The 14,207-nt window shown below is 49.9% G+C and overlaps 1 protein-coding gene across 1 annotated transcript in view; it reads right to left on the reverse strand.

The window, feature by feature from the left end:
• The window catches only part of TMEM266 (transmembrane protein 266), a 74,177-nt gene that overhangs the window by 45,198 nt on the left and 14,772 nt on the right, over window positions 1-14,207 (reverse strand). Inside the window, exons 3-4 of the mRNA XM_025919975.2 lie at window positions 6,317-6,471; window positions 3,267-3,340 (exon numbers count right to left, since the gene is read on the reverse strand). Of these exons, the coding sequence (XP_025775760.1) occupies window positions 3,267-3,340; window positions 6,317-6,471 (229 nt within the window). The remainder of the gene's footprint in view (window positions 1-3,266; window positions 3,341-6,316; window positions 6,472-14,207) is intronic.

Genomic DNA, 14,207 nt, shown 5'->3' on the forward strand with positions numbered 1-14,207 from the left:
CTCAAACTAAGCCCAAAGCAGCTTCATGCTTCCCTTCTTTGAGTCTAGATCTGTCCTCTGGGGCCTGCACAGAACGGAGTAACCCATCTTCCCTGAAGGAGCCCTCAGAGCACAGAGATGGGCAAAGGACGACATGGAGCACTTACACACCCACCTTCTGGTCCAGCCTGTCACTCCTGCAGACCCTGGGCAGCTTTCCACGCCTTCCCAGGCCTCAGTTTCCCAACTTGTAAAATGTCACACCCACATTCTGGGTTGTCCTAAAGCTCAGTGGAGACAAGGAGTGGAATATTGCTCCAAACAAGTCAAAAGGTACCACGGCATCAGGAGCCCTTTGGGTCAAACCTTTGTAGAATTTGTCTGTGAATTAACACCCACGCATTAAGTCTAACCAGTCTTGGAGTCCCGGAGAGACCCCCCCCACCTGTGGCCCAGAGACATATCTCTGGGTATTTCCGGAGGAAGTATTTCCCACTCAGCCTTGAAGGAGTGATACAGACGTCACACTAGAGGAGGATGAGCCAGTAGCACTGGGTCTGGGGTCAGATGCACTGTAGGGTTGGACTTCTTCTTTCTCAGCTCCTGGCCCTGGCAGCCCTTCTCCAAGATTCTCTGTCCCCTCACAACCTGCTGGCACCAGGACCACAAAAATATGCAGCGGTGACAGACCAGATTAGGAGCCCAGAAGCCTGGGCCCAGTTTGGGCTAGAATTGGCTGTGTGACCCCAGGCTACTCCCCTTGTCCGTGTGATTTTTTAAAAGGGTACAACTGGCATTTTCAGGGGGCAAATACACTGGCGTGGTGCACTACTCAGGGAAATTGGCTGCCCTGGCCTTTCTCACCGGAGGTGCTCCGGTCACACAACTCCAAACCCTCTGAGGAACAGGCTAGGGGGACATCTATGAGGCTATTCTAGCCCCTTCTGATGCTTGGTTCTTCCGGGCACTCCATGGCATGTGAGAGCCCAGGCTCATGAGCTGGGCTGCCTCATCACAAGATTACTGTCCCAGCCCCTGTGTTCATGCTGGTCAGGGTGTGCTGGGGAGACAGATCTCTCCTGTTACTCTACTGCTAGCCCTCTGTTGCTCCACCTGTTACTCTGCTCTTACTACCTTGTTACAGCTCCACCCAACCCTCTCTTCGACAAGGTCCAAGGTCAGGGGCACAGTCATTCTCCTCCAGCTGGGCCTGTGGGAAGCCCCAGGCCCATCCCCCTCTGGATGTGTGAATGGGAGTGAGTGGGGGGTTTGAGACTGAGATTCCTTTGCACAGGGGCTTGTCTGTTTCAGGTGGCTTGTCTCCGGCAGTGACAGGAAGGGAATGCCAAATTCACGCTGGGTAATAAATTCTGCAAAGGCAATAAAACCAAAGCGGAGGGATAGATGGAAGAACCGCAACAACTGATTAAACATTTTTGTTGGCAGTCACAGACACATGACACATTTTCTGAGGTTTGTAGCAAGGAGACATCTGGCCTTGGCCCATGTGTTTGTGGGAGGGAATCATGGTGAGTGGAGGCCAGGGAGCTGGAGAGGGCAAGACCCTAAAAAGGCAGCAGACTGGGAAGCAGGCACTGTTTAGGGGGTACTGAGGCACCTCCAGGGCAGCGGTCTCAGCGAGCCGCTTGGGACACTCCCAGGAGGGGCAGTGTCAAGATCTGCCCCCACATTCACAGCTTCAGGCCCAGGCTTGCCTGCCAATTCCGTGGACTGCAGGAGTCGAGGCCTGGAAAGAGAACGCTTTGTGCTTGGAATGCCTGCTGCCCAGCCCCACACCCAGACTCAGGGTTCTGGACTGAAGGCCTGAGGCCCAACCCTCCCGATTTTTGCAGGGTATCGAGGGCCATCATATAGGGCCTCCAGCTGGCCCAGAAGAGGACCTTGGGACTCTTAACTCCCTGGGTTTCCTGATCAGGTCTCAAAATATTCTGTACTTCCATACCTTCACTCATGAGGTTCCTTTCCCACTTCATCCTGTCCTTCAAGGTTCTGCTGTGCTCTGAGACCCAGAGGCCCCTTTGCCACCAGGGAAGCAGCACCCACTGATCTGTATGTGTGTGTCTGTGTCTGTGTGTGCATGCATCTTCCCAACAGGCTCTTTGCCTTTTCTCCCCTGCCATTCTCCCCATGCCTGCTGCCCACTGAAATGCCCCACTGGGGCTCTGCATGAGCTAACGTGGACCTGTGGCAGTGGTGGTAGAGCACATGGGTGGAGAGGGGCAGTGACCAGCCACCTGACTTAGACTAGCCTTCTGCTCTCTTGAGAAGAACCGGATTTCCACATGCAACTCTCCAGTCCCTCAATGACCCGCCACTGCTCACAAGATAAAGCCCAGCCTTGCCAGTCACCCTGGGAGACCCCTCCTGCAGCAGGCCCAAGTCAACAGCACTGAAATGCAGGCCAGGGTATCAGTGTGACAGTCTGGAAACTGCTTGAAAGAAGTGTCATGCACCCCTGTGTAAAGGCAGAGCAATGTCCTGGGATTTGGTTTACCACATATTTCAGTCCCATGCTGGGCTACCAGCTGGCATTAAACCCAGTGCCCACAAGGCCCCAGGAGCTTTTCCCCTCTCACATAGAGATACTGACTTAGGTATCTCACATAGAGATACCTCTCACATAGAGATACCTGACACTTAGAGATACCGACTTGGGCTTTACTGGCTGACTTGATAAAGGGAGCCTCTCACCCCTGATCCCACCACTTTGTTCATGTGCCCCTCTGTTCATACCAAGGGGGCAGCTCTCGGCCTAGCCAGACCCCATGGTCCTGCAGCACCTGCTCAATCCACTGGCCAGGCATGCGACTCCATCCTCTCTGCCCTCTGCAGGCCTGAGCATCCCCCCTCAAGGGGCAGCTTCCAAACTGCTCTCTCTACCTCCAGGCCCCCGAGGCATCAGCCCAGACTCTTATCTATAGCTCCTTACTGTAAACATGACCATTTGCTCTCCTTCAGCTACGCCCTACTCAGTCTCACCTTCACAAATGTCATCCTCGCCCCTTACTTGGACAACACCTGCCCATCCTCTCATATTCCATGCAGGGGTCACCTCCTGGGGCCCAGGCCTCCCTGAAGGGGTCGACAGCTGCCCCTCCAGCGTCATTTCCCAGCACAGAGCTCAGTTCTCTGTATTGTTTCTCCCTCTTTGCAGCCTTGAGGGCTAGAAGAGGGCTGGATGCTAGTAAATATTTAGAGAATAAAGCTTGGTCTCCCCAGGGCAGGAGTTGCCCTACAGAAGTCCCAGGGCCCCAGTCTTTACCTACCTCTGAGAAGAACACAGAGAGAATGACCAGACTGATCCAGTGAATTATGCCAGCAAACTGGAATGCACTGGAAACTGCAATGAACACAATAATGGACCAATTTTAGGCACAAGGAGTTAGGTGCGTTGATAGAGGACCTTCACAGCGTGGAGGCAGACCTCTGCGAGCCCGGGGCCCGCTCATGTGAACATTTGGATCTGGACAGAATCAGGCCAGAGAACATCCAGGGCAGCTTTAAGTGGTGTCTGCGATGGAGCTGGTAGGAGGGTGCGGGGCCAGTGGTGCTGCTCCTCCCTCTGTCTGTCCCCCCATAGGCCATGCCTCAGAATTCTAGCTCAGTCCCATCAGCTATGGTGGGCTGTGAGCTATAGCCATCCTCCCAGAAAGGAGCCCTCCAGAGGGGGGCTTATCAAGACATTCGTGGCTGTCAGAGCTGGGTAGGCAGCTTCAGTCAACTCTACCTGAGCTTTCGGAAACCCTTACCACAATTCACAGCCAAAGCTCTGGGCACTGGGTGGGACTCAAAGCGAGCTTGCTTTGAATTTTCACTGTGAAAACCCTGATGTAGAGATGGCTATGCTGGCCGGGGTATTTGGAGTGAGGCTGGAGAAAGGCCTGGAAGAGGGAGCCGGGCCTGGTAGGGAGATGTCACCTCCTGAACATGACAGCTCAAGCAGCTGGGGTCTGCCATGCTTCCAAGTTGCTCCATTTGCCCTCCAGACTCCATAGTGAAGTGGGGAGAGCCATCAGCCCCTGAAAGCTCCCAGCCCACCTTCCACCAGACAATCCTTAGAGTTAAGGCGCTATCTCTGGAAGACCCCTTTAAAATACGGGAGCCATGGCCAACTTCAGAGCCTAATCAAGGTGTAGTTTATCAGGTAGTGACTCCAAAAGCAGGGTTCTGGGCCCAGGACAAGGGTTAGGTGGGCTCTGATGGAGAATGGATGGGAGGGGATGCTTTCCAGAAGGCAGGCCTGAAAGACAGCCGGGCAGAGCAGTGGGCAGGGCCAAAACAAGGTGGAGGAATGCTGCCAAGAACAGGCCTACATTGCTTCTCTGCTGGTCAGGCCTGCTTAGCGTGTAGCTCAGAATTCCCTGGGGGCTAAAAGAAAAGTACCCCAGGCAGGACTCAGTGGGGAAGGCTGACCTGAAAGAGAGGAACCCAGAGCCTCCCCCAAAGCTCTGGGATCACAGAGTGGGCAGAAGCCAGAACCTGGAGCATGTCTGGGAGAGAGAGGCTGCGGTACCAGGTTCCAGGTGGGAGACCTCAGGGTCCCCTGGTATTGGGCCAATGTGACCGACCCTTAGAAGCTGGGGCCTGGAGGCACCGTGGATTCTTTCCATCCCAGGCCACATGAATACTAGTGGGAACCGAGAGTCTGAGGCCTGTGTGACTCTGAAAAGACCTCAGATGATTCTGAAAACATAAAATCTCTCCCCATTATTTCTCAAATGAATTCCTGTGCCTTTTTTTACGGTTTGCTTTAGAAGAGCAATAAATCTCTGATTGTGCGTTTTATGGAATTTAAGATGCCTTTTATGAGCTGCTATTGGATCTCCCACCAAAATCAATCTCCTGGATACTTAATTTTAAGCAAAATTCCAGTGTCGGCCAGGTTCTCAGTTCTATTCAATGCCTTGTCACAACCTGAGCAGCCGAGGGCCCCAAGTATAACCTACAACAGGGAAAGAAAGACTCTGTTATGGCCAGACCTCATAAAAAGCAGACATATGGATGAGTGGGAGGGAAAGTATACAACATGGTTTAATTGAAGACAGGTTGAGTGTAAAATCAGTGCTGGTCACTTTATGCTGGAAGATACTTTGATTGGAACCAAGGGGCCACCAGCTGCACAAAACCCAATGAGGCTCATCAGACAAAAGCAATTCTGTACTGCCTGTCATCCTCTCTAGAGAGTAGGGAGGGCTGATAGGGCATGGAAGGAGCTTTGATGGACCCTGAGTACAGAGGCTCCAGGAAAAGAACTGGGGGCATTTGAGAAAACAAGTCTAAGATGACTGACTGGGTTTGAGGATGGATCTATAGTTCTACACTTTGCCAATGGTGGAATCTTGCAGGCCAAAATTTTTATCTTTTTTTTTAATTTGCATTTGTATAATCCGCCTTCTGAATTGGGGAAATATAGGGATCCAGGAGCTCTAACAGAAACTGCTCACTCATCTGAAGCCAAGAGTAAAGACACCTGGCTCTCCCCAGAAAGCCAGATAGGGGTCTGCGAGGGTGGGGGGCAAGAAGTGGGCACCTCCCAACAGCCATATTGCCATGGGACATCTAGAAGGACAGAAGAGGTAGCAGACAAGCCATTGACTGCCATGTGCATCAGGCTCCCATAAACACAAGACTAGAACAAACACCAAGACACTATTGTGGGAAAAAAACTGGCCATGCCATTAAATGGCCTGATGGCTTGAAGACCCTTACCTAGGGAAAGTCTCTAACTTCTCCAAATCTTAATTCCCTTGCCTATAAGGTGAGATAAAATCAGTCATGCCACCTCACAGGGTTGCTGTGAGGGTCAAATGTATGGAAAAGTCCTTTCAAAATGATCACATTATGTGTAAATAACACTGCCAAATTATGGCTGGATAAAAACACAAGCAATCACATCATCATTGTGGTTGCTATTATTATTAGTTAGTAGAAGGTGATATGCCTCCACACATGAGAACTCTCTTTAAGATACAGAAAAGTCCAACCTGGAGAATTCCAAATGGGAACAATAAAAAGAAAAGTGCATACAGGGGTCCCCAACATTTTTTATCTCATCAGTTTCTGATCACGGAATGCTAGGGAGGGGGACTGGAGAGGCCACATTGGGTAGAAAGGGGCAAACAGGTACTTGGGGGGACAGAGAAAGAAGCTGTCAGATTTCCTCCCCGGGCAGTAATCCCCATGAGCCATGGGGCCAGGGTCATAACAGTGGCATTGGGCTGGGGGCATATTGCACTGCTGGTTGGGGACCCCTGATGGATGCACACTGAATATTGACATCATATGTATTTGCATATGTATCTCTCTTGCTACTCACACTGGAGAAGCTTTATATCTATTAGAAGTTCCAGAGTCAGGAGAATCACCACCAATATTACACAGGCTACCAGGAAACTGTTGAGACTTGCACTGAGCAAAAATACCTGCCACACGGCTGCTCTCTTCCCACAGCACGGCTTCAGCCAGGTAGACCTGTGGGGACACAAGAGGGAGAGGAGGTAAGATCCTGGCCACAGCCCTGGTCCCAAACATACCCTCATCATTCCTCCCAGGCTCTACGTTTCCCAGCAAAATGCAACCTTATTCAAGAGGCCACTGGATAGAATCACAAAGAGCAAAACCAATCATAAAAAGGTGCAGCTAGGTTTATAGGCTGACCTGGGCATCACACAGCATCCATCTGGGTTTCAGTCTCCTCATCTTTACAGTGGGTGTGAAACCCACATCTCATGGGCTTCTTGCAAACACTGGAGATCACAAAGGTCAGTGGAGAGCCTGGCTAGGTGTAAGAACTGCATGAAAACGAGCTGTTATTACCGTCTGTCTGTCTAGTCGTGGAACCTAGCACAAACTCTGCATTTAGGAGACCCTCAGTTCGCCTCTAATGAATGATTGATAAATTAATGAATGAATTTTCAGTGGTTTTCAGCTATATAAAAAGAGATCTGAGCTAAATCCCTATTTCTCAGAGGGGGTTGTATGGAATCCTAGTTCCACAGAATGTTAATGGTTGTTACTTGATAATTCTATGGTTGGATAGGTTTTGGAAAATTGGGGTCAAAGTCAAATGGCTATTTTTCTATTTTTCTAGGACATTGCAGTGCCTTTAATATGTTATTTTACATCATCATGCTCAAAAGGGATTATAGTACCAGTGCTTTCCAAACTTGCTGGACAGCACCCTCATGTCACAGGGCATCTGGTGGGACTAGTGCTTCATGGAAGATATTTTCGGAAACCCTGCCTAGATGATCTTGAACAACCACAGGTAGAGATCAAGTCACCGAGGATGGAGTTTTTCCTGAGTAGGACTGGAAGTGGGAAGGAGGTGAAAAACCTCAGAGCTGGGGCAGGCATTTGATGTACTCCCTTCAGGAACACAAGATCCTGGGAAAAAGAGGTGCCTCTGAGGGGGCAGGTGGTATTGAGGCCAAACCTCATTGCCGTCTTGAGGAAGAATTAGGCATCCTGAAGTAGCAGAGACAGTGCTAGTCAGGGAGTCCCCACTTCTGGCTCCACCTTCAGACACACAGGACTATGTGTGAAGGTTATCTGTGCATTTCAGGCCTCAGCCTCCCATTTGTAAAACTCCTTAACTCCTAGGATTGTTGCAAGTTAAATGAGGGAATGTATCTGATCTATAAAGCACCATGGAGCTGAAATGGATTGCTAATGATGATGATGATGATGTTGGAAAGTTATTTGATGACCCAGACAGCTGGCTGTCCCCATCCTCTGCACACAGGGACGCTTTATAACTAAAGTGTCCGCTGAAGTGGGTCAGGGCCCGATGCCCTGAAGATCCTAAAGTGTCACTGGAAGAGGGAATTCTGAGATGCTCTCTTCTCCCCAAAGGAATACTGTGAGTGCTTCAAAGGAGGAGTTTCTCCCTCAGAATCCATCTAGGGAAAGCTTGACGGAGCCCCCAGTTGTTGGAAGGTGGTACAAAGCTCATGGCTCTTCAAAAAACCTGGCAGGAAATTTGGCTTATTCAAGTCTTTCTGGAGAGTTTCCAAAACCTATGGGAATGACAGGTGCTGTCTTGGTTCTAAGGGAATGCAAAGACTCGGGGGTTCAGTCTCCAGCCTCAGGGATCTGGTCCCACAAATAGGGGTAGAAGGATTTCAACAGGTGATTGTGGAAAAGGAAGAAGGTATTTTGGACAGGGTTGAGAGGGGACTGATGTGAGCCCCACCTGGCCCAAGAGTATGGGGTGAGGATGAGGAGACCAGCCAGGCCAGAGAGAGTTCTCACTAAGGGACAAGCAGAAGACAGGGAGACAAAGGTGAGTGGAGACCAGATTGTGAAGGCCATTGATGAATGCCTCCATCACTCACTGCAGATGGGTTTCAAAGTCTGATGCAGAAACACTTCTCTCCAACTTCTTGCAGACTCACATGGGCCAACCCATAAGCAAGAGGCTACAGGGTAAATCCCAAACTGACATCATATGGAGCTCAGTAGGGTTGCCAGATAAAACACAGAACATCCAGTTAAATCTCAAATAAACAATGAACAATTTTCTAGTGTGAGTATATCCCAAACATTGCATAGTTATACTAAAGAAAGTATTCATTGTTTATTTGAAATTCAACTTTAACTGGGTGTCCTGTATTCAGGGCAGAGGGGTGTTGAGGGGGCCTGGTAAGGGTGGCTGTGATTTGGTCAGGTGAGAAGCCAGTGCCTGTGAAGGAAAGGCCATGAGAAGGGCCGCCAGACAGAGGACTAGGTGTGTCTGTCCAGGGTAGGCAGGAAAGAAGGACAGGGGCGCCGAAGCCTCCACCTCACAGCTCAGAGGGACGGAGCCCCAGAGAAGCTTAGAGGCTGCTGCCCACAGGTGCTATCAGCTGCGTGTGGATATGAAAGACCCTTTGAACTGTAAGATCTCTTTGGCCATCACTACTCAGCTGACCTCTCCTGATTCATCTGCATGTCTCACCTACTCCCCCTTCTTCCTCTCCCAGTGTGACATTCCTGCCCCCACTTTCCAGTGGCCCTATTTTAATCTTTCACACCTCTCTTGTGGCTCATCACTTCCCCTCCTGCCCTCCTGTCAAGTTCTCCCGAATCACCGGATCACTGATCACTGCAAGCACTGTCATTGCCATGCCCCAAAGCAGACATCGCTCCAGTTCCACATCTTCTCGAAAACCCAGTCCAGTTACTTGTGGCCCCTAAAAATGATGGCCTTTCACTGTCATCTGAAATGTGACGCAAGCACCTCCTGCAGTTATAACTAAAGAGGGGAGCTGCAAGGGCCGTTTGCCTGGGCCGGCGTCAGGGTGAGCAGCGAGCAGGAAGACGGCCTGCACGTTAAACGGAAGGAGCCAGGCCATGTTTTGGCCTCTGTGCCTTGTGTACCCCAGGAGAATGGCATATGCCCCTCAGAGTCTGCTCCTTCTACCTCAAGCACAAGGTTCCAAAGAGAGAAGGGGATGAAACAAACTATTTGTTTCCCCACAAACAGGAGACTCCAATCTGTACCTGCTTCCATGGGACGAAAAGTCATTTTATGTTGCTCCTTAAAATGCTGAAATGTCGGGGCTCCTGGATGGCTCAGTTAGTTGAGCATCCAACCTCGGTTCAGGTCATAATCTCACGGCTCGTGGGTTCGAGCCCCATGTCAGGCTGTGTGCTTCCAGCTCAGAGCCCAGAGCCTGCTTCAGATTCTATGTCTCCCTCTCTCTCTCTGCGCCACCCCTGCTTGCACACTCTCTCTCAAAAATGAATAAATGTTAAAAACAAAAATAAAGGGGCGCCTGGGTGGCGCAGTCGGTTAAGCGTCCGACTTCAGCCAGGTCACGATCTCGCGGCCCGTGAGTTCGAGCCCCGCGTCAGGCTCTGGGCTGATGGCTCGGAGCCTGGAGCCTGTTTCCCATTCTGTGTCTCCCTCTCTCTCTGCCCCTCCCCCGTTCATGCTCTGTCTCTCTCTGTCCCAAAAATAAAAATAAAAAACGTTGAAAAAAAAAAAAAAACCCACTGAAATGTTGATTTTTGTTTTTTTGTTTGGATAGCAAAACTTCCTAACCGGACCAAGGTCTGGTTATTGGAAAGATGTAGGTGTGAAGTGGGGTGGCTGAGACTGGGAACTCACAGCCAGGTAAAGAGCTACTACTGGCAGGTGTCTGGAGCCACCCACAGTCTGCAGTCAGCAATAGCGGGCCTGGCCCTGAGACAGCAGCATGCCTTGGGGTGCAGCCAGGCAGGGCACCAGGCAAGCGGCAGGATTCAGAAACCAGGCAGGGGAAGGTCTGGGAGTCAGATGAATGCCAGTACCCACCACGTTGCTACAGAGGCACTGTCATCAAAACAGGCAACAACCCTTGGACAGCTTACATTTGAGTGGGTGAGAGAGTCAAACAACAAACATAACAAATTATGTTTGTAAATTATGTGGTTTACTATAGGTGGTAGGTACTGTAGGGGAAATACAGAGCATAAAGCATGACACTTCAGATAAGGCGGTCAGCATAGGCTGCACTGAGAAAGTGACATTTGAGAAAGAGTTGGAGGGAGTGATATCCGGGGACATGGTAGAAATGTACACTAAACAGCGACTCTTCATGGTAAAATTCTACTCAGCCCCAAAGAACGTCTGACAGAATAAACACCAGAACAGGAGCCAGGAGTTGGGCTGAGTGGAGACATTCTCCTTCAGTGCAGAGTGTGGTTTACCAAACCCCACCTAGGGCAGACGCTGCAGGCATTTCTACAGTCCTTGGTGCAATGCACATGGTTCCCAAAGAACCCCAAGGCAGCTGCAGAACGAAGCCTGTGCCCCACTGCTCTAATCCTGTTCTTCCACTCTGTGCCAGCTCCACAGTCCCCTCACACTTGCTTTCAACTACCAGTCCTTCAGCCAGGCCCACCTGGGAGTGACTTCACGAAGCCCCAATTTTGCACAGGTTCAATAGGTACAATTTGCATCATGGTGTATGTGAACCCCAGGACCCCAGGGTAATACATAGGGAGATGGACTGGACTAAAGATGGAGGGAAGCCAACCTCTAAAAGAAAGGGACAGAGTATCTGATGAAGAGCAGATGCCTTGGGGCCGGGAGACTGGAATCTGCGTTGTGGTCAGTGGTTCTTAACACTAGCTGCATCCTAGGACCACCGAGAGAGCTTTAACAATTCCAGTGCCCAGATCACACATCAGACCACTTAAACCACAACCTCTGGGTTGAGACCCAGGCCTCAGAATGTTTTGATCTCCTTAGGGGGTTCCAATGTGTGGCTGAGATTGAGAACCACTGCCCTAGGTCTCCAGGGACCAGCAGCATTAGCATCATCTGGGAGCTGGTTAGAAATGCAGAATCTTGGGCCTTCTCCGTGCCCTCTGAATAAGGGTCTGCATTTCAGTGAGATCCCAAGTGATCTAGGTGAGAACTGCTTTGAACTTAGCAAGAGGTAACAGGTATTTCAGGAGATGGATGGAGCACAGCAAGGGGAGTCTGGGAGCAAGAGAGATGAGACAATGAAGGCAAGCAGGTGCCAACCCAGGCCCAAGGGAGTGGTGAGGCAGGCAGGTCCTCTGGAGGGGCACCAGCTCAGGGGAAGAAGGTGGCAGGGACACTCACTGAGACTGTGTGCATTTGTTTTTTTTTTTTAATTAAAAAAATTTTTTTTAACATTTATTTATTTTTGAGACAGAGAGAGAGCATGAATGGGGGAGGGTCAGAGAGAGGGAGACACAGAATCCAAAACAGGCTCCAGGCTCTGAGCTGTCAGCACAGAGCTTGACGCGGGGCTCGAACTCACGGACCGTGAGATCGTGACCTGAGCCAAAGTCGGCCGCTTAACGGACTGAGCCACCCAGGCGCCCCTGACTGTGTGCATTTGGGGGCGAGGAGTGGGGGGTGGTGGGGAGTGCCAAGGCCTTCCTTAGCCATGGATGTGAGGCTGAAGCCTGAATCCAAGAAGGCTCTGGGCTTCTAGCTCCTTGAAGAGCAGGACCATGGATTCCAAGCCTCCAGGACAGAGGATGGGTTGAAGCAACAGACTTTCTGGCTGAGGGATTGTTTGGAAATTCCAGCCTGCTAATAAAATTCCTGTGAAATTCAAATGACTCAGACATTCCTAAGAGACTGTGTTTTAGCAGAAAAATAGAATGTGTCCAGTTTCGAAATACTCTTGAGTGGTTAAATAATGACTCAAGGAGCTTAATGGGCCAGAAGGGAAATCAGCATTGACTTGTTAATTAGAGAAGATACTTCCTTCAGCATCCTGCCCAATCAAGGCCCTGGCCCTGGTTCTCAAGATGGTGTTATCCCTGGAATTGTCACCAGAGGGCAGGCGTCTCCCAATTTCATATCTTGGTACAGCAACAGCAAAGGGACAGCTCCAGGAGGCAGGATTGGGCTGCCAAAGTCTGTAAATACCAACAACCAGATGGCATCTCCTGGCAGGTAGGCAGGTGTTCTACCCTGTTCCTGAGGTGTTCCACTAGTTCCTGAGGCCTCAGAGAAATCCTGGGTGGGAGGGGAGGCTGGGTACCTTTGCTGCTTCTGCTTTATATTCTTAGTTACCTTGATAACAAGTTTGAGAGAATAACTTCTAGAAAATTAAAAAGAGCTTTGGCAAATTTCTGATGTACTTTTCATGTGAAGTAAGGCCACGGGGGTGGCCATAAGCAGGCATCTCCAGGTCACTGCTCCATCAGGCAGCATTCCCAAGCCTGGCACTGGAACAGCCCCTTTCTGAGAGGTAAAGCAGAAACACAAGTGCCAGGATAGCAAGGGCTCTTTGCTCCTGTGGGGAGTGGCCTCTCCTGCCCTGGCAATCCACTAAGCAATTGGGCCACCGTGACTGCCAGGCTGGTGTGGCTGGGAAGATGCACGATAGGAGAAGGGGCAGTGGCTAGAGTCTGGGGAATGTGGAGAACCTTCAAATTGTTCAAAAAATGTGCTCACAGGCAGTGGAGAGGCATGGTGTCCCCAGAGGAGGTAGCAGGCTACAGAAAAACCTATTTCCCTGTAGGCAGCCAGACCAGATGGCCTTGTCAGTCCTACATTATGATTTTCATCCCATCAAGTCTCCAAAGAAAGGAGCTCAGGGAGGGGGTGGAGTGAGTCAGAGGCCTGTCTGGTAATGGGAGCGGAATGAAGTCTGGAGCACTGGGATTCCCTACCTGCCCCTAAATGCTGACCTTGGGAGGCACTGCTAGATCTGAACCTCAGAACCCTTCTAAGCTGCAGAGCTCTCTAACAATAGATGAAAATTTTGGCCCTATGCCTGGAAAATGCATGAAACCACAACACTGTGCATAACACTCTAAGGGGTGCATGGACCTTCTGGATCTCACTGATGATCTCACTGATTAAAGGATACCTGGGTTCCAGGTTCAAACTCTGAGTCCCCTCCTGGCCCCAAGTGCTCCAATTCTGTGATGCTGAACATCTGGGGCTGGATGTCGCAGACTTGGTGGCGGTGCCAAATGTCCACAGAACATCCCATGGCCCCACTTTACTTGTCTTTACTGTATTTATTCCAGATGATTAAAACACTGTCAGTGAAAGCCATGAGGCTGACTTTAATCCAACCTCTGGCATTGACCTATGCTTGATTCTTACTGATTTAACAAACACTTACACAGCATTTACTATGAAAAAGGAGCTTTTCTGAGCACTTTACAAATGTTAACTCAGCTAGTTGTTTTAAGGCAATTCTTTCCATTTTTTTCGCTGTTAATGAATGGTGGGGAAAGCTAGACTTTTCCACCAATTGGGTTGGGTCACAACTGGAACTTCCAAATCACGGCCCCACGACTGACTGAACTCTGAGTGTATTCTTTGAGCCTTAGTGTCCTAATCCCCCAAATAGGAGTATTATCTTCCTTTGCAGGCTTGTTGTTCTAAAATATTAAAAATAACATATGTAAAGCCCATAACATAGTGCTCACTACATGCCTATAATACGTATCTACTATGATGATGATTTAGGTATGTGGGCATTAGAAAAGGGGTTAATTATCTAAATAAAGGAAGTCTTGACATTCATTCCATTCCATGCATGGTTATTATGTGCCCCCTAAATGTCACTGTATTAGGTGATAAGCCCATGAGAGTGGACAAGGCCTTCATCCTCACAGAGCCTGAAGCCTTGTAAGTGAATTCTGACTAAGGAGTGAGCTCCTAGTACTAGTCCACTCTGAAAAGCAAAACAAATAAAGGGAGAAAAGAAACAGGAGAGGGAATGAGCTCACACACA

The sequence above is a fragment of the Puma concolor genome, chromosome B3 (assembly GCF_028749965.1).
Source record: "Puma concolor isolate L17-30 chromosome B3, mPumCon1.1.hap2, whole genome shotgun sequence".
In the NCBI taxonomy this organism is placed as follows: Eukaryota; Metazoa; Chordata; class Mammalia; order Carnivora; family Felidae; genus Puma; species Puma concolor.